Below are 13122 nucleotides of genomic sequence, written 5' to 3' on the forward strand. Positions count from 1 at the left end.
AAGAACTACACAAATCACAAGACAACATATAGTTATTCTGTTATTAAAAACTCTCCAGTGCAAACAAAAGCAGCAAACACAACATTACATAAAAGTGGGGACAGGGGGAGTGAAGGATACAAGACTATAATTAAGCTTGGCAGGATTCGATTTTTATCAGTAAATGCCGATTTCAGATCACACACAGACCGACTGACGAGAAGAGGCAAAAAAAATTGTATATTAAAATAAATAAAAACAGGGGAAATTGTCAATATGGAAATTGAAAGAAAGGAGAAATAAAGAAGGATGTTTTTGTTTTTTTAAGTTATTAGAGTTCCATTATTGTGTCGAAAATGCAGTGAGTGAAGCAGGTATTTACATATCTGCAAAAACAGGTGGCCCTGGGGCGGAGCATTCAGTGCACAGACAGTGCATGTGCGCGTGGGATTATAGTTGAGAAAGAGTATGCGAAGTAGCATGTATCGCTGTTGGTTAAATAGAAATGTCATAACACCAGAGCTATTACCGCACTGGAAGAATTACGTAATCCTGAAAATTTAAATCAATAAAAATCGATATAAATGCTCAAAGATAAACACCAGTTTTAGTTGTCAAAAGTATTAAATAAATAAATAAATTGAATTCCACCAAGCTTAACTACAGTGTATTTGAAAGCATTGTGCTAAAAATGTCTTCCAATAACTGGCTTTTATTTTATAATCACAAAGCATGATGAAGATGTAGATGTAGTAACATGTTTTACTACATTTACATTACACGATTGTCTCATCATAAAACATACAACTGCATGTGAAAAAAAAATTTTTTTTTTTTTAAACATTGCGCTTATAACACTTATTTGTCCAACCATGAGAAGCACGAAACAAAAGCTAACAAAATGATTCAGGAAGTGCTTAACAATACAATGGACTTGATCACTCAAGCTTTATCAACAGGAAGAACAGATAATATGAAACAAGAATGATATAATAAATATATCAAAAAATTATTTTTTTTTATTTAAGCCCTTTATTTTTCTTTAAAATGAGAAATAGCCAACAAAATCAACTATTAATTATGATTAATTATGAGTATGAAGTTTGGCAACTTATTAAACCTGAAAAAAGGCAAACGTCACTGATTGTACAATTCATATTTGTACATTTGAAGTCATCAAGTATAATTAATACGTTGTGAAAAATGTTCTGCTAAAAGAATGCCAAGGATGCAATCGAACATCGAGTTTAGTGGTAGACAACCTACCTCCCCCAGTTTTATACTTTACTAGTGGGGTATGCCTACACATTGTAAGAAATAACAAACCTTGCTTCATATGCAAGTACATAATAAATACAAGCATTAGGATTATAGACAAGCGTCACAGACCTCCTGCCAGATATCGATTACAGGCTTCTTTTCTTCTTTTTTTTTAAACAGACGCAATTTTTTTTTTTTTAACATACGTTTTCATTTACGGACAGTTTCTGACATTTCTGTGATTTTTCCCGGTGTGTCTCTGCTTCGATGTCCGGCGGCACGTGAAATTTCAGCTTTCTACGTCACCCAGAAGGTACCAAACGTTAATATCAGTGAGTGAGTGAGTGAGCGAGCAGTAAGAATTAGCTTTATTTATACACTAGCAAAAGTACCCGGCATTGCCGGGTAACAATGAGTCACTTCCTGATGGGATTATGAAGAGAGGGGGAGGAGAGGAGGGAGGGAGAAGGGGAGGGAGGAGGGAAGGGAGGGGAAGGGAGGAGAGAGAGGGAAGGGCGAGGAGGGGGACAAAGGGGGACGAAAGGGAGGAGAGGGACGAGAGGAGGGAGAGGGAGGAGAGGAGGGAGAGGGAGGAGAGGGAGGAGAGGAGGGAGAGGGAGGAGAGGGAGGAGAGGGAGGAGAGGGAGGAGAGGGTTAGTTTATTGTACAAAAATGTTAGTCAATAAGAAAATGGGTACGTAAAAACAAAAAGGGAGCTCTGTAACGCCATGGCTTGCAAAATTAGCCTGAATAGCGTTCACCAAGTGGTGGTTAATCATATTCAAAAAGGGTGTTACAACACACCCAAACGTCCCTGGCCTTGTGACTAATTAATTAAGTACACAGGTATTTATGACTCCATTTGTAGAGCCCTTGCCAAGCGGCTTAAGCACTCCAACAAAATGGGTGATTTGGATTGGCTGGCTTGGCAAGCGATAGCAAGCTGATTGCTTCTGGTTGAAATGGCCAAGGAATTTTAGTATGTATTATGTTGAAAAGCCAGATTTTGCTGGATCCTTTGAGAATTTCAAAGCTTTGACGCACCAAATCGCTCCATGGAGGCCGCCATCTTGCGGATGCGGAAGTATGTATAAAAAATTACGAAAAAGTTCAATAGGAGTTTGTTTCACCTGTCTTTGTTTGATTCACAATCTTATGCACCTCTAATTTGTAATTTAAAAAACTTTAAGACCAACCTCGTTCCCTGGGCCCGCACGGGCACTGGTTATCTTCAATGAAAATCTTCACCAAACACCGGAACCAATGAGATTCGAGCATTTGAAAAAAAAATTCAAAAAAGCTTATTACTGCATTTCGGAGGCTGAAAACGGCGTCAAATATTCTAAAATTGACGAAGAATTATTTTTTAGAAATATCGTGGCCGTCGGGGATAGTTTTTCACGGCCGGAAATATCCGAAGTTGAGACGGAAATCACCGAATTAATCAAGAAGTAAATTTTAATCTCATCCAGAATGCAAATAGTGTCATTTTGAACTAGGTACGGTACCTACTACACCTACCTACTACCAACTACCTAACCTACTGATGCCATAGTGATGGGTAAAATAGTGGCAAGAGGCTTTGGCTTCGCCGGCGCATTGCAGCTTTGCAGTAGGGTCATCTATCTATAATTCCAGTAATCTCTGTGTGTATGTTTGTATGTTTGTATGTTTGTATGTTTGTATGTCTGTATGTCTGTGACCGCTGTTTCTCGACAACCACGGGTCCGATATACTTGAAACTTGCCAGGTATATTGCTGGGGACCCGAGGATGTGCCTTTTCAAGGTTTCATATTAATCGGAGAAGTAGTTACCGAGCTATGTCCAAAAAACGATTCAACCAATCAGAGAGCAGCGAGCTATCACGTGTGCCGAACGTGGCGAACAGACTCTGCCTCGGACGGCACATTTGAGAGCGTATTCATTTATTTCACGTTGGAAAACTATGTTGCCGTTAAACTATGTTTTAAAACTAATTAAAACTAATTTGCGATTCATCGTAACTGCGATTTGCGACCTTCCGGACAGTGAAGACTGCACTTCCGGCAGCCAATCACAGAACGCGTTGTTGCGTAGGCGTGGCCGATGTGAGAGCGAGCCGAGCCGAGCGCGTGCGCCATTACGGTTCGTAATTCGATTTCTTCCGGAGAAAATAATAATTTCTCGATTTCTTATGCGCATTATTTCTCCCAATTCAGTCAGAGCGAAGGGCGGAAGCGAAGAGCGTTGTTTTTTTTGTTTACGGGCGTACGGGCGTACGGGCGGGGTAGAGCGTACGGGTAGCGTTTTTTTTTTTTTTTGGCAAGGAACGGGCACCCACGTACGGGCATGCCCTAGTATTATGAATCGCTAGATATGGGTAAATTTTGTCAGATTTCACTCCAGATTTGGACATTTATTTAGTCTGCAGGATCCAATCCTCATATCCGAATCCAGATTTTGATGAAACGATTCAATTATATTATTAAGTTAAATTTAAAAAAACTAACCCCAGAAGCAAAATGTCAGTCTCACTTAAATAAATGAATATATACACTTAGTTATAAGAATCGCTACATATGGTAAATTTTGTCAGATTTCACTCCCGATTTACCATTTATTTAGTCTACAGCATCAAATCCTCATATCCAAATCCAGATTTTGATTTGCTTCAATTATGTAATGATAATCATCATTACATAATTGTATGTAATGATAATTATCATTACAAGGCATCCTTGCCTTGGATCGTGTTTCCAAGGCAAGGCATGTTTGAATAGGCCGAAACAAAATGGCGGCTTAAGAACTCAGAGAGTGGCAGTGGGCTGACTAAGATGGCAGGCCACCATATTGGTAAGGCTTTTTCAGGTTTTTTCTTATGAGCACGTCGTTAATAATCTTCAAAAAGGGTGTTATAACACACCTGCTGCTTCTGCTGTCTCAACAATGGATGGAGGTCCTCAATGCCAAACAGGAAATCAGAGCTGTCTCCCTTGACATATCACGGGCCTTTGATACGGTCTGGCACCCAGCTCTGCTCACCAAACTCTCCTCCTATGGTATCCATGTTAATCTCCATGCATGGCTTGCGGACTTCCTCTCTGGTCGTAGTCAACGTGTGGCCCTGAATGGATTTCTCTCATCTCCCCTTCCTGTTCAGGCTGGAGTTCCCCAAGGAAGTGTGCTGGGCCCTGTGCTTTTTCTGGTCTTTATCAATGATCTCTCCGACTCTCTGGAAAATCCTCTCTATCTCTTTGCTGATGACTCCACTCTCTGCCGCTCCATTCCTCTTCCCTCAGATCGGCAGTCTGCAGCCTCCTCACTCTCTGAAGACCTGGACAAAATCACAGACTGGTCAAACAAGTGGAACATGTCTTTCAATCCTGACAAATCTCACTCTCTTACTATGTCTCTCCGAAAAGATCGACTGGACAACCCTCCCATCTACTTTCTCAACAATCCTCTCCAAGAAGTTCTGTCGCTCAAGCTTTTGGGTCTCACTATCTGCCATGATCTTTCTTGGGAAAACCACATTTCCAAGCTGGCCTCCAAAGCCAGTCGCCGACTGGGCATCCTCCGTCGTGCGAAGTCCTTCCTCGGCACACCTGAGCTCCTCACCACATACAAGGCTTTCATCCGCAGCTCAATGGAATACTGTTCTCCCCTATGGGCTGGTGCTCCTGCCTCACACCTGGCTCGGCTTCACGCTGTTGAATCCAAAGCTTTCAAAATCATTGGAATCTCCCGCGATGAAGCTATCTCTGAGGGCCTTTCACTCACTCACCGCAGGCAGGTAGGTGGTCTTTCTGTCTTCTACCGACTCCTCTCCGGCCTTGCTCCCCCAGCTCTCTCTGTGCTCTGTCCCCCAAATATTCCTACAGGTCGCACAAGATCTGCCAGCAACCCTCTGATGGTTAAACTGCCGAAATCTCGGCTCTCTGCTCACCTTCACTCTTTCATTCCTCTTTTCTCCCGCCTGTGGAACAAACTCCCACACTCCCTTCAATCCCTCTCCTCCCTCCAGGTCTTTAAAACAGCTGTTCACCACCAACTCTTATCTTCCCCCATCCATAACCTTGATCTTTTCTACCCCCACTAATTCACCCCAGATCCACCTTGTTTGAAATTCCAACTTCTTTCCTGGAAATCCTGGCAGTGTCCATATGTTTATACCTCTCCCACCCACCCCCCCCCCCCCCTTCACATGCCTCCCCCCCAAAGCCCTCTCCCTCCCACAGATCTCTCGATGTCTCCATGTCTCTCGGTCCCTGCTCTCAAATGTTGTGTTTGTGTCCTTCCCCCTCTCTCCCCATCTTGTCTACCGCTCCCGATGTTATTTGTTTTGTGTGTCTGCTTGTCTTTCTGTGTGATTAATGTTCGCTCTTTCACGAGCCTCGATCTTGTATACAAAAAAAAAAAAATTTAAAAAAAAAAAAAAAAAAACCCCAAACACCCAGTTTTCATTACTGCAATCTGTTGGAGGTCCAGGTGCATGCATGCAAAGTTTGGGGCCGCTCGGTTTCATGGTTTTGGAGTAATGGAGGACATGGACGGATGGACACTGCCTTTTATTATTATAAATTAGATACTGTGTTTTGGTCACTTTAAATGCTTACACAAAATATGGTCACCCAGAAGCCACATTAACCAAGTAATAGGTATATGACTCAAAATGCTTTATTTTGTGTCATGTTCAATCAACGTTCAATGTCTCCTTATTGCGGACTAATTTGCATTTTTATTCTGATTCATTTATTTAAATGCATAATATTATTACTTTATATGATTATTATTTCTCTATATGTATTTATTGCTAAGTAAGTTGTATGAAACACCGTTTTATTTCTGTAAACTCGACAAATAAACACCGTTTTACATTGTAAACACCGTTTTATGATTGTAAATCAGTCTTCCGAGTGCCTTGTCTTAGGTTTGACGTTCCCATTAAACCGGAATGATTATGATGACTAATATGTTAAAATTACAAGTACTTTTTAGACATACTCGCATTCTAATTGCACTTACTTTATAGAGGTAAAAAATATATAAACCACCTTTAGAGGCCATTTTTCCCCGCAACGCGGGGGTTGGCCTTTTTCGGGAACCGTGGTTGTTGTTGTTTTTCGGTCCCCTTTTTGAAGCAATGTTTTACGGCCGGATGCCCTTCCTGACGCCAACCCTTTTTGCCGCCTTTAACGACAAACAGGAAATTACCAGTGAGCTGGTACTCAATTAGCCGACCTCGGAAGGATGACAGGTTGAGTCAACCCCCCTGGCGTTAATTCAGCGATCGACCGGGATTCGAACCCAGGATCCTCGGATCCTAAGCCGGCACCCTAGCCGCTCGCCCAACACCAGGGCATTTACTTTATAGAGGTAGTTGGTGGGAAAAAATAACATGTACAACTGGCAACCACAAGGTGATATTTTTGGCCTATGTTAGCACATTATGTGTTGACAAATAGACAGACAAAGAAACAAACAGACCCAAATGCTATACTCTTTCTGGCGAGGGTAATCATGCAAATAAATAATTGACGATTGGGCCTTTCATCCACGCTCAAAACACCACAAGGATTGAACAAATCCATTGCCTAGAACAAAGTGACAGGAAAGTTTGTGCTCGTCTAAGATACTGAACAAATGCTCCAAAATGGGGGAATAAATAAATACGATTATATAAAGTACAGGCATTTTGGAAGTTCCGTTCTTGTGTTGAATTGTAATATTGCTGCACATCAACTTTTGATTTTCATCTTCAGGTCACAACTGTGCAGATGTGAAGAAATTTATCCTTTATATCAAGCATAACAATTAAATAGCCACAGAAAATAAGTTCATTAAACTTTTTAAACTAGATTAGGTTATGTTGGAGGAAACCATCATCCATGAAGATCTTTGTCTGGAACCTTTCCATTAAAAAAAAGTTTGAATGCCACTTTAGTACTGGCAAAATTATGCAAGCTTAGTTCAAAAGTCATTTCACATTTTCTATTTTCTTCATAGAAGTGGATAAAGTGAAATGCTCAGGCCAAAAAGTATTGGAACACAAGAAGACATACACTTGACAGCATTTGGAATGCTGCAAGAAGGGTAATTGTTTACTTTGCATGACCTCACAGCCAAAGCGAGTCTACTCGATGTAAGAGGAAGAAACAAAAAAATACCACAACTCACCCAAAGCTTGAGGCTATTGGTTTCAACAAAACAATATGTTAATCAAAGGCATTTAAAGTCTCTCAGGGAAAGTATAGGGAAGCACATAACTGCAGGTATGCAAATATACAAAAATAATAAATAAAAAAACACACACACACACACACACACACACACACACACACACACACACACACACACACACACACACACACACACACACACACACACACACACACACACACACACACACACACACACACACACACACACACACACACACACCACACACAAACACACACACACACACACACACACACACACACACACACACACACACACACACCAATAACTTACGAGATTTTTCCGAATGGTGCAAATGCTTGACGAAGGTCATCCGTAGAAATCTCTGGACTGAGGTCTCCCACAAACACATGGTAGTGATCTACAGGGATTAACCACCAAAAATTATAAATTACAAATAATGCTACAAACAAACCAGAACGAGGTCGATTGCAGCCATCGCAAATCCTCACGCTTCCTACCTAAAGTAAAGTTGAAAATTGCAAAAGGGTCCACCAGGAATGACCCAATATCAAATTGAATTCAATCTCCTCCCCCCCCCCCCCCCCCCCACGACCCGAAGTCCCCATTCCGTGGGGCAGGAACCAGGAGTCAAATCCAAACAAAACCCAATATATTTCACGAATCTCCCAATGTTGATTGCATAGACAAAATATAATATTAAAATGTGCCTGCAATTAAATGTTTTGGTATTTGACCTTTTGGCAGGCACTGCCCTAGGGGTGGGACCAAAAATGATACTGCTCTTGAACCTTCATGCCATGTGGTGATCATGTGGTGAGCTACCAAGTTTGATGAATTTTGCCCAACCGTTTAGGAGCTAGCGTGGCGGACGGACAGACAGATGGAGCCGATTACAACATCACACCCCGTTTTTTGGGGGGTTTTTTCACGACGTAGTCCATGGGGCAAAGCCGTTTAAAACAGTGTTTATTGTCCGTATGTATGTATGTATGTAGTATGTATGTATGTATGTATGTATGTATGTATGTATGTCCCCTCAAACGTATACCAATCAGAGCTGAGGATCTGTTCACACGACAGGTTGATGTGATTACATCTAATGTCATTACGGCGTCTGATGTCATTGCGGCATACAATGGCTAACTCCACACTCCGCCATTTTCATTCCTATGCCGTTCAGGCCGAACATATCGTCGAACCTGTCAAAAATCAGCACCACCATGATCTACGTTTACGTTTTTCATTCAGTGTGCAACACAAACAAACTGATTGTTAAAATTATCATCAAATATAACGAGCGTTACGCCTCGGTCCCCCATCGGGGAAGTGATGCTAGTTGACAAAGTGGAAGACGCAGAAAACATGCTACGATATGATATTTCACTCACAAGGTTCAGACATACATGGTGGCGGCCATCTTGGATTTTGACGTGGCGACCTAATTTTCAATAGCGTTCTTCCTTATGCCGAGATACACCCACATACCAAATTAGAAGTTGGTACTTCGTTTATTTTTCAAGATATTCATCTCACAAAGTTCAGACATACATGGCGGCGGCCATCTTGGATTTTGACGTGGCGACCCAATTTTCAATAGCGTTCTTCCGTATGCCTAGATACACCCACACACCAGATTAGAAGTTGGTACTTTGCTTATTTTTCAAGATATTTCACTCACAAAGTTCAGACATATATAAGGTGGCGGCCATCTTGGATTTTGCCGTGGCGACCCAATTTACAACAGCGTTCTTCCTTATGCCTAGATACACCCACACACCAAATTAGAAGTTGGTACTTCGCTTATTTTTCAAGATATTCAGCTCACAAGGTTCAGACATACATGGCATCAAACATACATGGCGGTGGCCATCTTGGATTTTGACGTGGGTTGCACCCACACACCAAATTTGAATGCAGTCCTTCGCTAACGCACGCACGCATGGACGGACGGAGGGACGGAGGGGAAAACCATAGTCCCCCTTTCGCTCCGCTGTGCGACGGGGGACAAAAAGCATTGACGTTACGGATCTTCCGACACAGTACGTATAGGCCTTAGGCTTTCTGCCTCACCTTCAGGCCGCTTGGGACAAATTAGCCCAGGTTTCTTAATACAGTAGTATTGTTTTCGTAATAATAATAATAATAATAATAATAATAGCGTTAATACTAATAATATAGTAAATGTAATCGCAACACTGCAATCCCTTTGTCGTTATTGCAACGTTTCTAGATTGAAGAGGTGTATGGTTCATGAATCAATGATAAGCGGTGTACGGTACTAATAACAGTGAACGTAAGGAATTAGCCTCAGTTTTTTTATAGTAATATCATTTTCGTCATAATGATAACGTAACATTAATATAATAGTAAATCTAATCGTAACACTAATCCCTTCGTAGTGTGTGCAAAGTTACTGGAGGTTAAAATGTATCATCTTATATGTATTAAAGTAGCAGTTTTGTGTCCGTCCGTCACCCTACGTCATTTTGTCGATGTCATTACGGAGTACGACGGCAGACTCCACCGACCGACATTTTAATTCATATGCCGTACAAGCTGAACAAGTCATCGAAGTGGTCGAACCTGTCATGTGTTCTTACACACAGACAGCTGTACGTTGTAGTGAGTAGAGTGCTACGGCGACGCCGCTGTTAGACTTTGTCTTTTTTTTTTTTTTTTAATGTGGGGATAAAAACACGTTTTGTGAACATGTCCTGCAGGGAAAAAAACAATCACAAATCAATTCTAAGAGCTAGGAACATGTAAAAGAGAGGGTTCCACCAAATGTAACTCAGCAAGATTTTTCATGCTGATGGAAAATAATTGTACAGGGAGGTTTACAATCAACATCAAAATGTAACCTCAGGGCTCAACATATATACAGTAGCCGGACCTCAGCACTCACGGGTTCCACGTATTCATAACATGTGACCTGTTTCTACATTTGCACCTTGCGCAACGCAAAAAACACACACACACACACACACACACACACACACACACACACACACACACACACACACACACACACACACACACACACACACACACACACACACACACACACACACACACACACACACACACACACATTTTTTAAACACATGAGGACTAGTCTCCTATATCCACTGCCGCTGATATGAATTTAGCCTGGGAATTCTCGAGAAACCTGCTCTCTTATGCACAGCTTCCTCCCATCCCTTCAATTATATTATCTTACCCATTCTCCTGCTCTTAGTACTCTGAATCCTGCAGTGATGAGGCAGTTGCTTTAAAACAACTTGCATTCTCCTCCTGGAAGGCAAATCTAACAAGACAATCTCAGATCATTCCACAAAGCTCGCAACAAGTGTCTCCATGGAAAGCCAGAAAACAACATCTGTCCAATCTCAAGAATGGGTTTTCAAACTTGTCTCCCTCCTCTAAAACCTGGTGGCGCCTTGTCAAGACTTGCACCCTCTGCTCTCTCCGTGCTTTGTCGCCCTCAGGTATCTGTATGACGCACACGGTCCACCAACAACCCCCTCCTAGTGAAACTGCCCAATCCAAAACCACTGCTCACCACTCATTTATTCCTTTTTTTTTTCCCCACCTGTGGAATCGCCTTCCATACTCTCTTCAATCTCATTCTTCCCTCCAGGTCTTTAAGACAGCTGTTCACCATCATCTCAAGTCACCCCCCCATCCAAAATCATGATATTTTCTACACCTGTTAAACCACCCCACCATCCCAAACATTTTTCTTATGTATCCATCCTGTCCACCCTTTGCGTTCTCCCTTACCCCTCATCGTTACCTGCATCCCTTGTTTGTCCATCCCTGTCTATTTCCTCCCTCTACCATGCTGTTGGGATTTCCCCTTTCTCCTGTTGGTCCCTTTGTTATGTTGTGTCAAAATTTGTTCTGTGCCATACATAGCTCTTCCATGAGCCTAGACCATGTAGTTAAAAAAAATTAAAAAAAATAAAAATAATCCTTTATACCCCCATTCAAACAATGACCCACATTCGCAGCATTTTCCAGGAACGAATCTCTCGTGAATGTTGGGGTCCGACTATATATATATAATATATATACACACACATATTACACATACATACATATATACACATATATATATATATGTGTATACAAATAAATATATATATCAATGAGAAAGGTTATCATACTTACTGCTTGTGTCTTTCTTTAGGTTGCTGGGCGTCGTGGCCCAGTTAACTTTCACTTCCTGAAACAATGGGGGTGGAAGGGGAACATGTTGAAGTAGTTCACATGGGGCAATTGAAGTCCAATGAGTCTTTTATAAACTAAAAAACTGTCAGTTGTCATTGAATGAATAGACTTTAAAAAAACATGTGCTTTGTCATCGAAACACGTACCGTAAAACTTCGACGATAACGCGCACTTTTTTTTTTACCCAAAAATCATTTTTAAGTTGAAGGTGCTTACTATACATAGGTCTCATTTTTTTTGTTCGTTTATTTTTAGATCGAAACGATCGTCGAGGACATCTTCGAAAACGAAAATGGCAATACTCAAAGAACAGCAACTAAGATTATCTAAATGTTTAAAATAAAATATATAATCTGTAAGTTCACAATCATCAATCATCGACAGATCGTACGCGTGCTCCTTCCGTAATTTGATGATGAATTGCTGAAACTGCGTCGAAACTGCGTCGAATAGAGTCAGTTTCGCGTCGAAGTTGGCCGGGAGCTTCTGTGCAATTGTCCATCAACGACGGACGGAGAGACTGTGCCACTTCACAAAACGATCTCCCCATCCACGTGATGCCTTGAAGGTGACCATGTTTGGCAGCGTCTTCGCAAGCATGACGGCTTTCACACGCACCTCCAAAATGCTGACGCCACCGCCTTGTTGCCGAAGATCTGTGACCCAATCGAGCAGTTTGGCCTCGAGCTTGGGATGGGCAGCCGCACGTTCGGCCATTTTGCTTCGTGGGAGCCACTGCAGACGCTAATTCTGTCGTCTCCAGTCTGATGTTCACCTCAGAGAATTCGTCGAATTCATGCCCAGCACATCTGTTGCCGTGATCTTCAGCATAATCGAACGATTTGCTTGCTGAATACATTTGCGTACTTGTGCTTGAATATCGTCGCTGTACTGAAGAAAAATGGCGGCTGCAAACCTGTACAATAACAGCACCTGTCTATAAAAGCCACTTTTTCTGTTTCCATTGAGTGGTCGTTCTACAAAGGCTTGACTGTATATGTAATGGGTCGATTCCTCATGTCAAACCCAATTTAAAGAGCATTATACCAGAATCGTCCAAAAATATATATATAATTCAAATATAATTTGGAGGATGACTGAAAAACTACACAGGCTGAAATCATTGGAACGAATCATCAAAATAACCAAAATGATCGGCACCAGAGCAGCGCGGCAGCCAGGGGTCAACTGCATTTCGGATTGCGATGTCAGTACAGTATTAGCTCACCTTGCCCAAGATTTTACGGCCGTTCATGGCTCCCAGCGCAGCTGCTGCATGCCTGTGCTCGTGAAATTCCACAAAGCAGTAAGGGTCGCTACTTCCCTGTTGCTGGAGTACACAAACGTGCACGCAATAGAGTCACAAGCACGGCCGACATGCACAGCCATCTTCTTAAACCAGACCAAACTAAGAATGATGATGTGCAAAAAAATAAAATAAAATAAAAAAAAACATGAAAAATAGA

General features: G+C 41.7%; 1 protein-coding gene across 8 annotated transcripts in view; it reads right to left on the reverse strand.

Annotated features, from left to right (window-relative positions):
* The window catches only part of TIAL1 (TIA1 cytotoxic granule associated RNA binding protein like 1), a 39980-nt gene that overhangs the window by 20181 nt on the left and 6677 nt on the right, over positions 1-13122 (reverse strand). For all 8 annotated transcript variants that reach the window (XR_013622803.1, XR_013622804.1, XR_013622805.1 and 5 more), the window contains 3 exons: positions 12885-12986; positions 11597-11651; positions 7733-7820 (listed from right to left, as the gene is read on the reverse strand). Coding sequence is in view for 5 of the 8 variants with exons in the window: in XM_068111072.2 (XP_067967173.2) it covers positions 7733-7820; positions 11597-11651; positions 12885-12986 (245 nt within the window). In the remaining 3 variants the exon portion in view is untranslated. The remainder of the gene's footprint in view (positions 1-7732; positions 7821-11596; positions 11652-12884; positions 12987-13122) is intronic.

The sequence above is a fragment of the Myxine glutinosa genome, chromosome 3, assembly GCF_964187855.1.
Source record: "Myxine glutinosa chromosome 3, kmMyxGlut1.1, whole genome shotgun sequence".
NCBI classification, from domain to species: Eukaryota; Metazoa; Chordata; class Myxini; order Myxiniformes; family Myxinidae; genus Myxine; species Myxine glutinosa.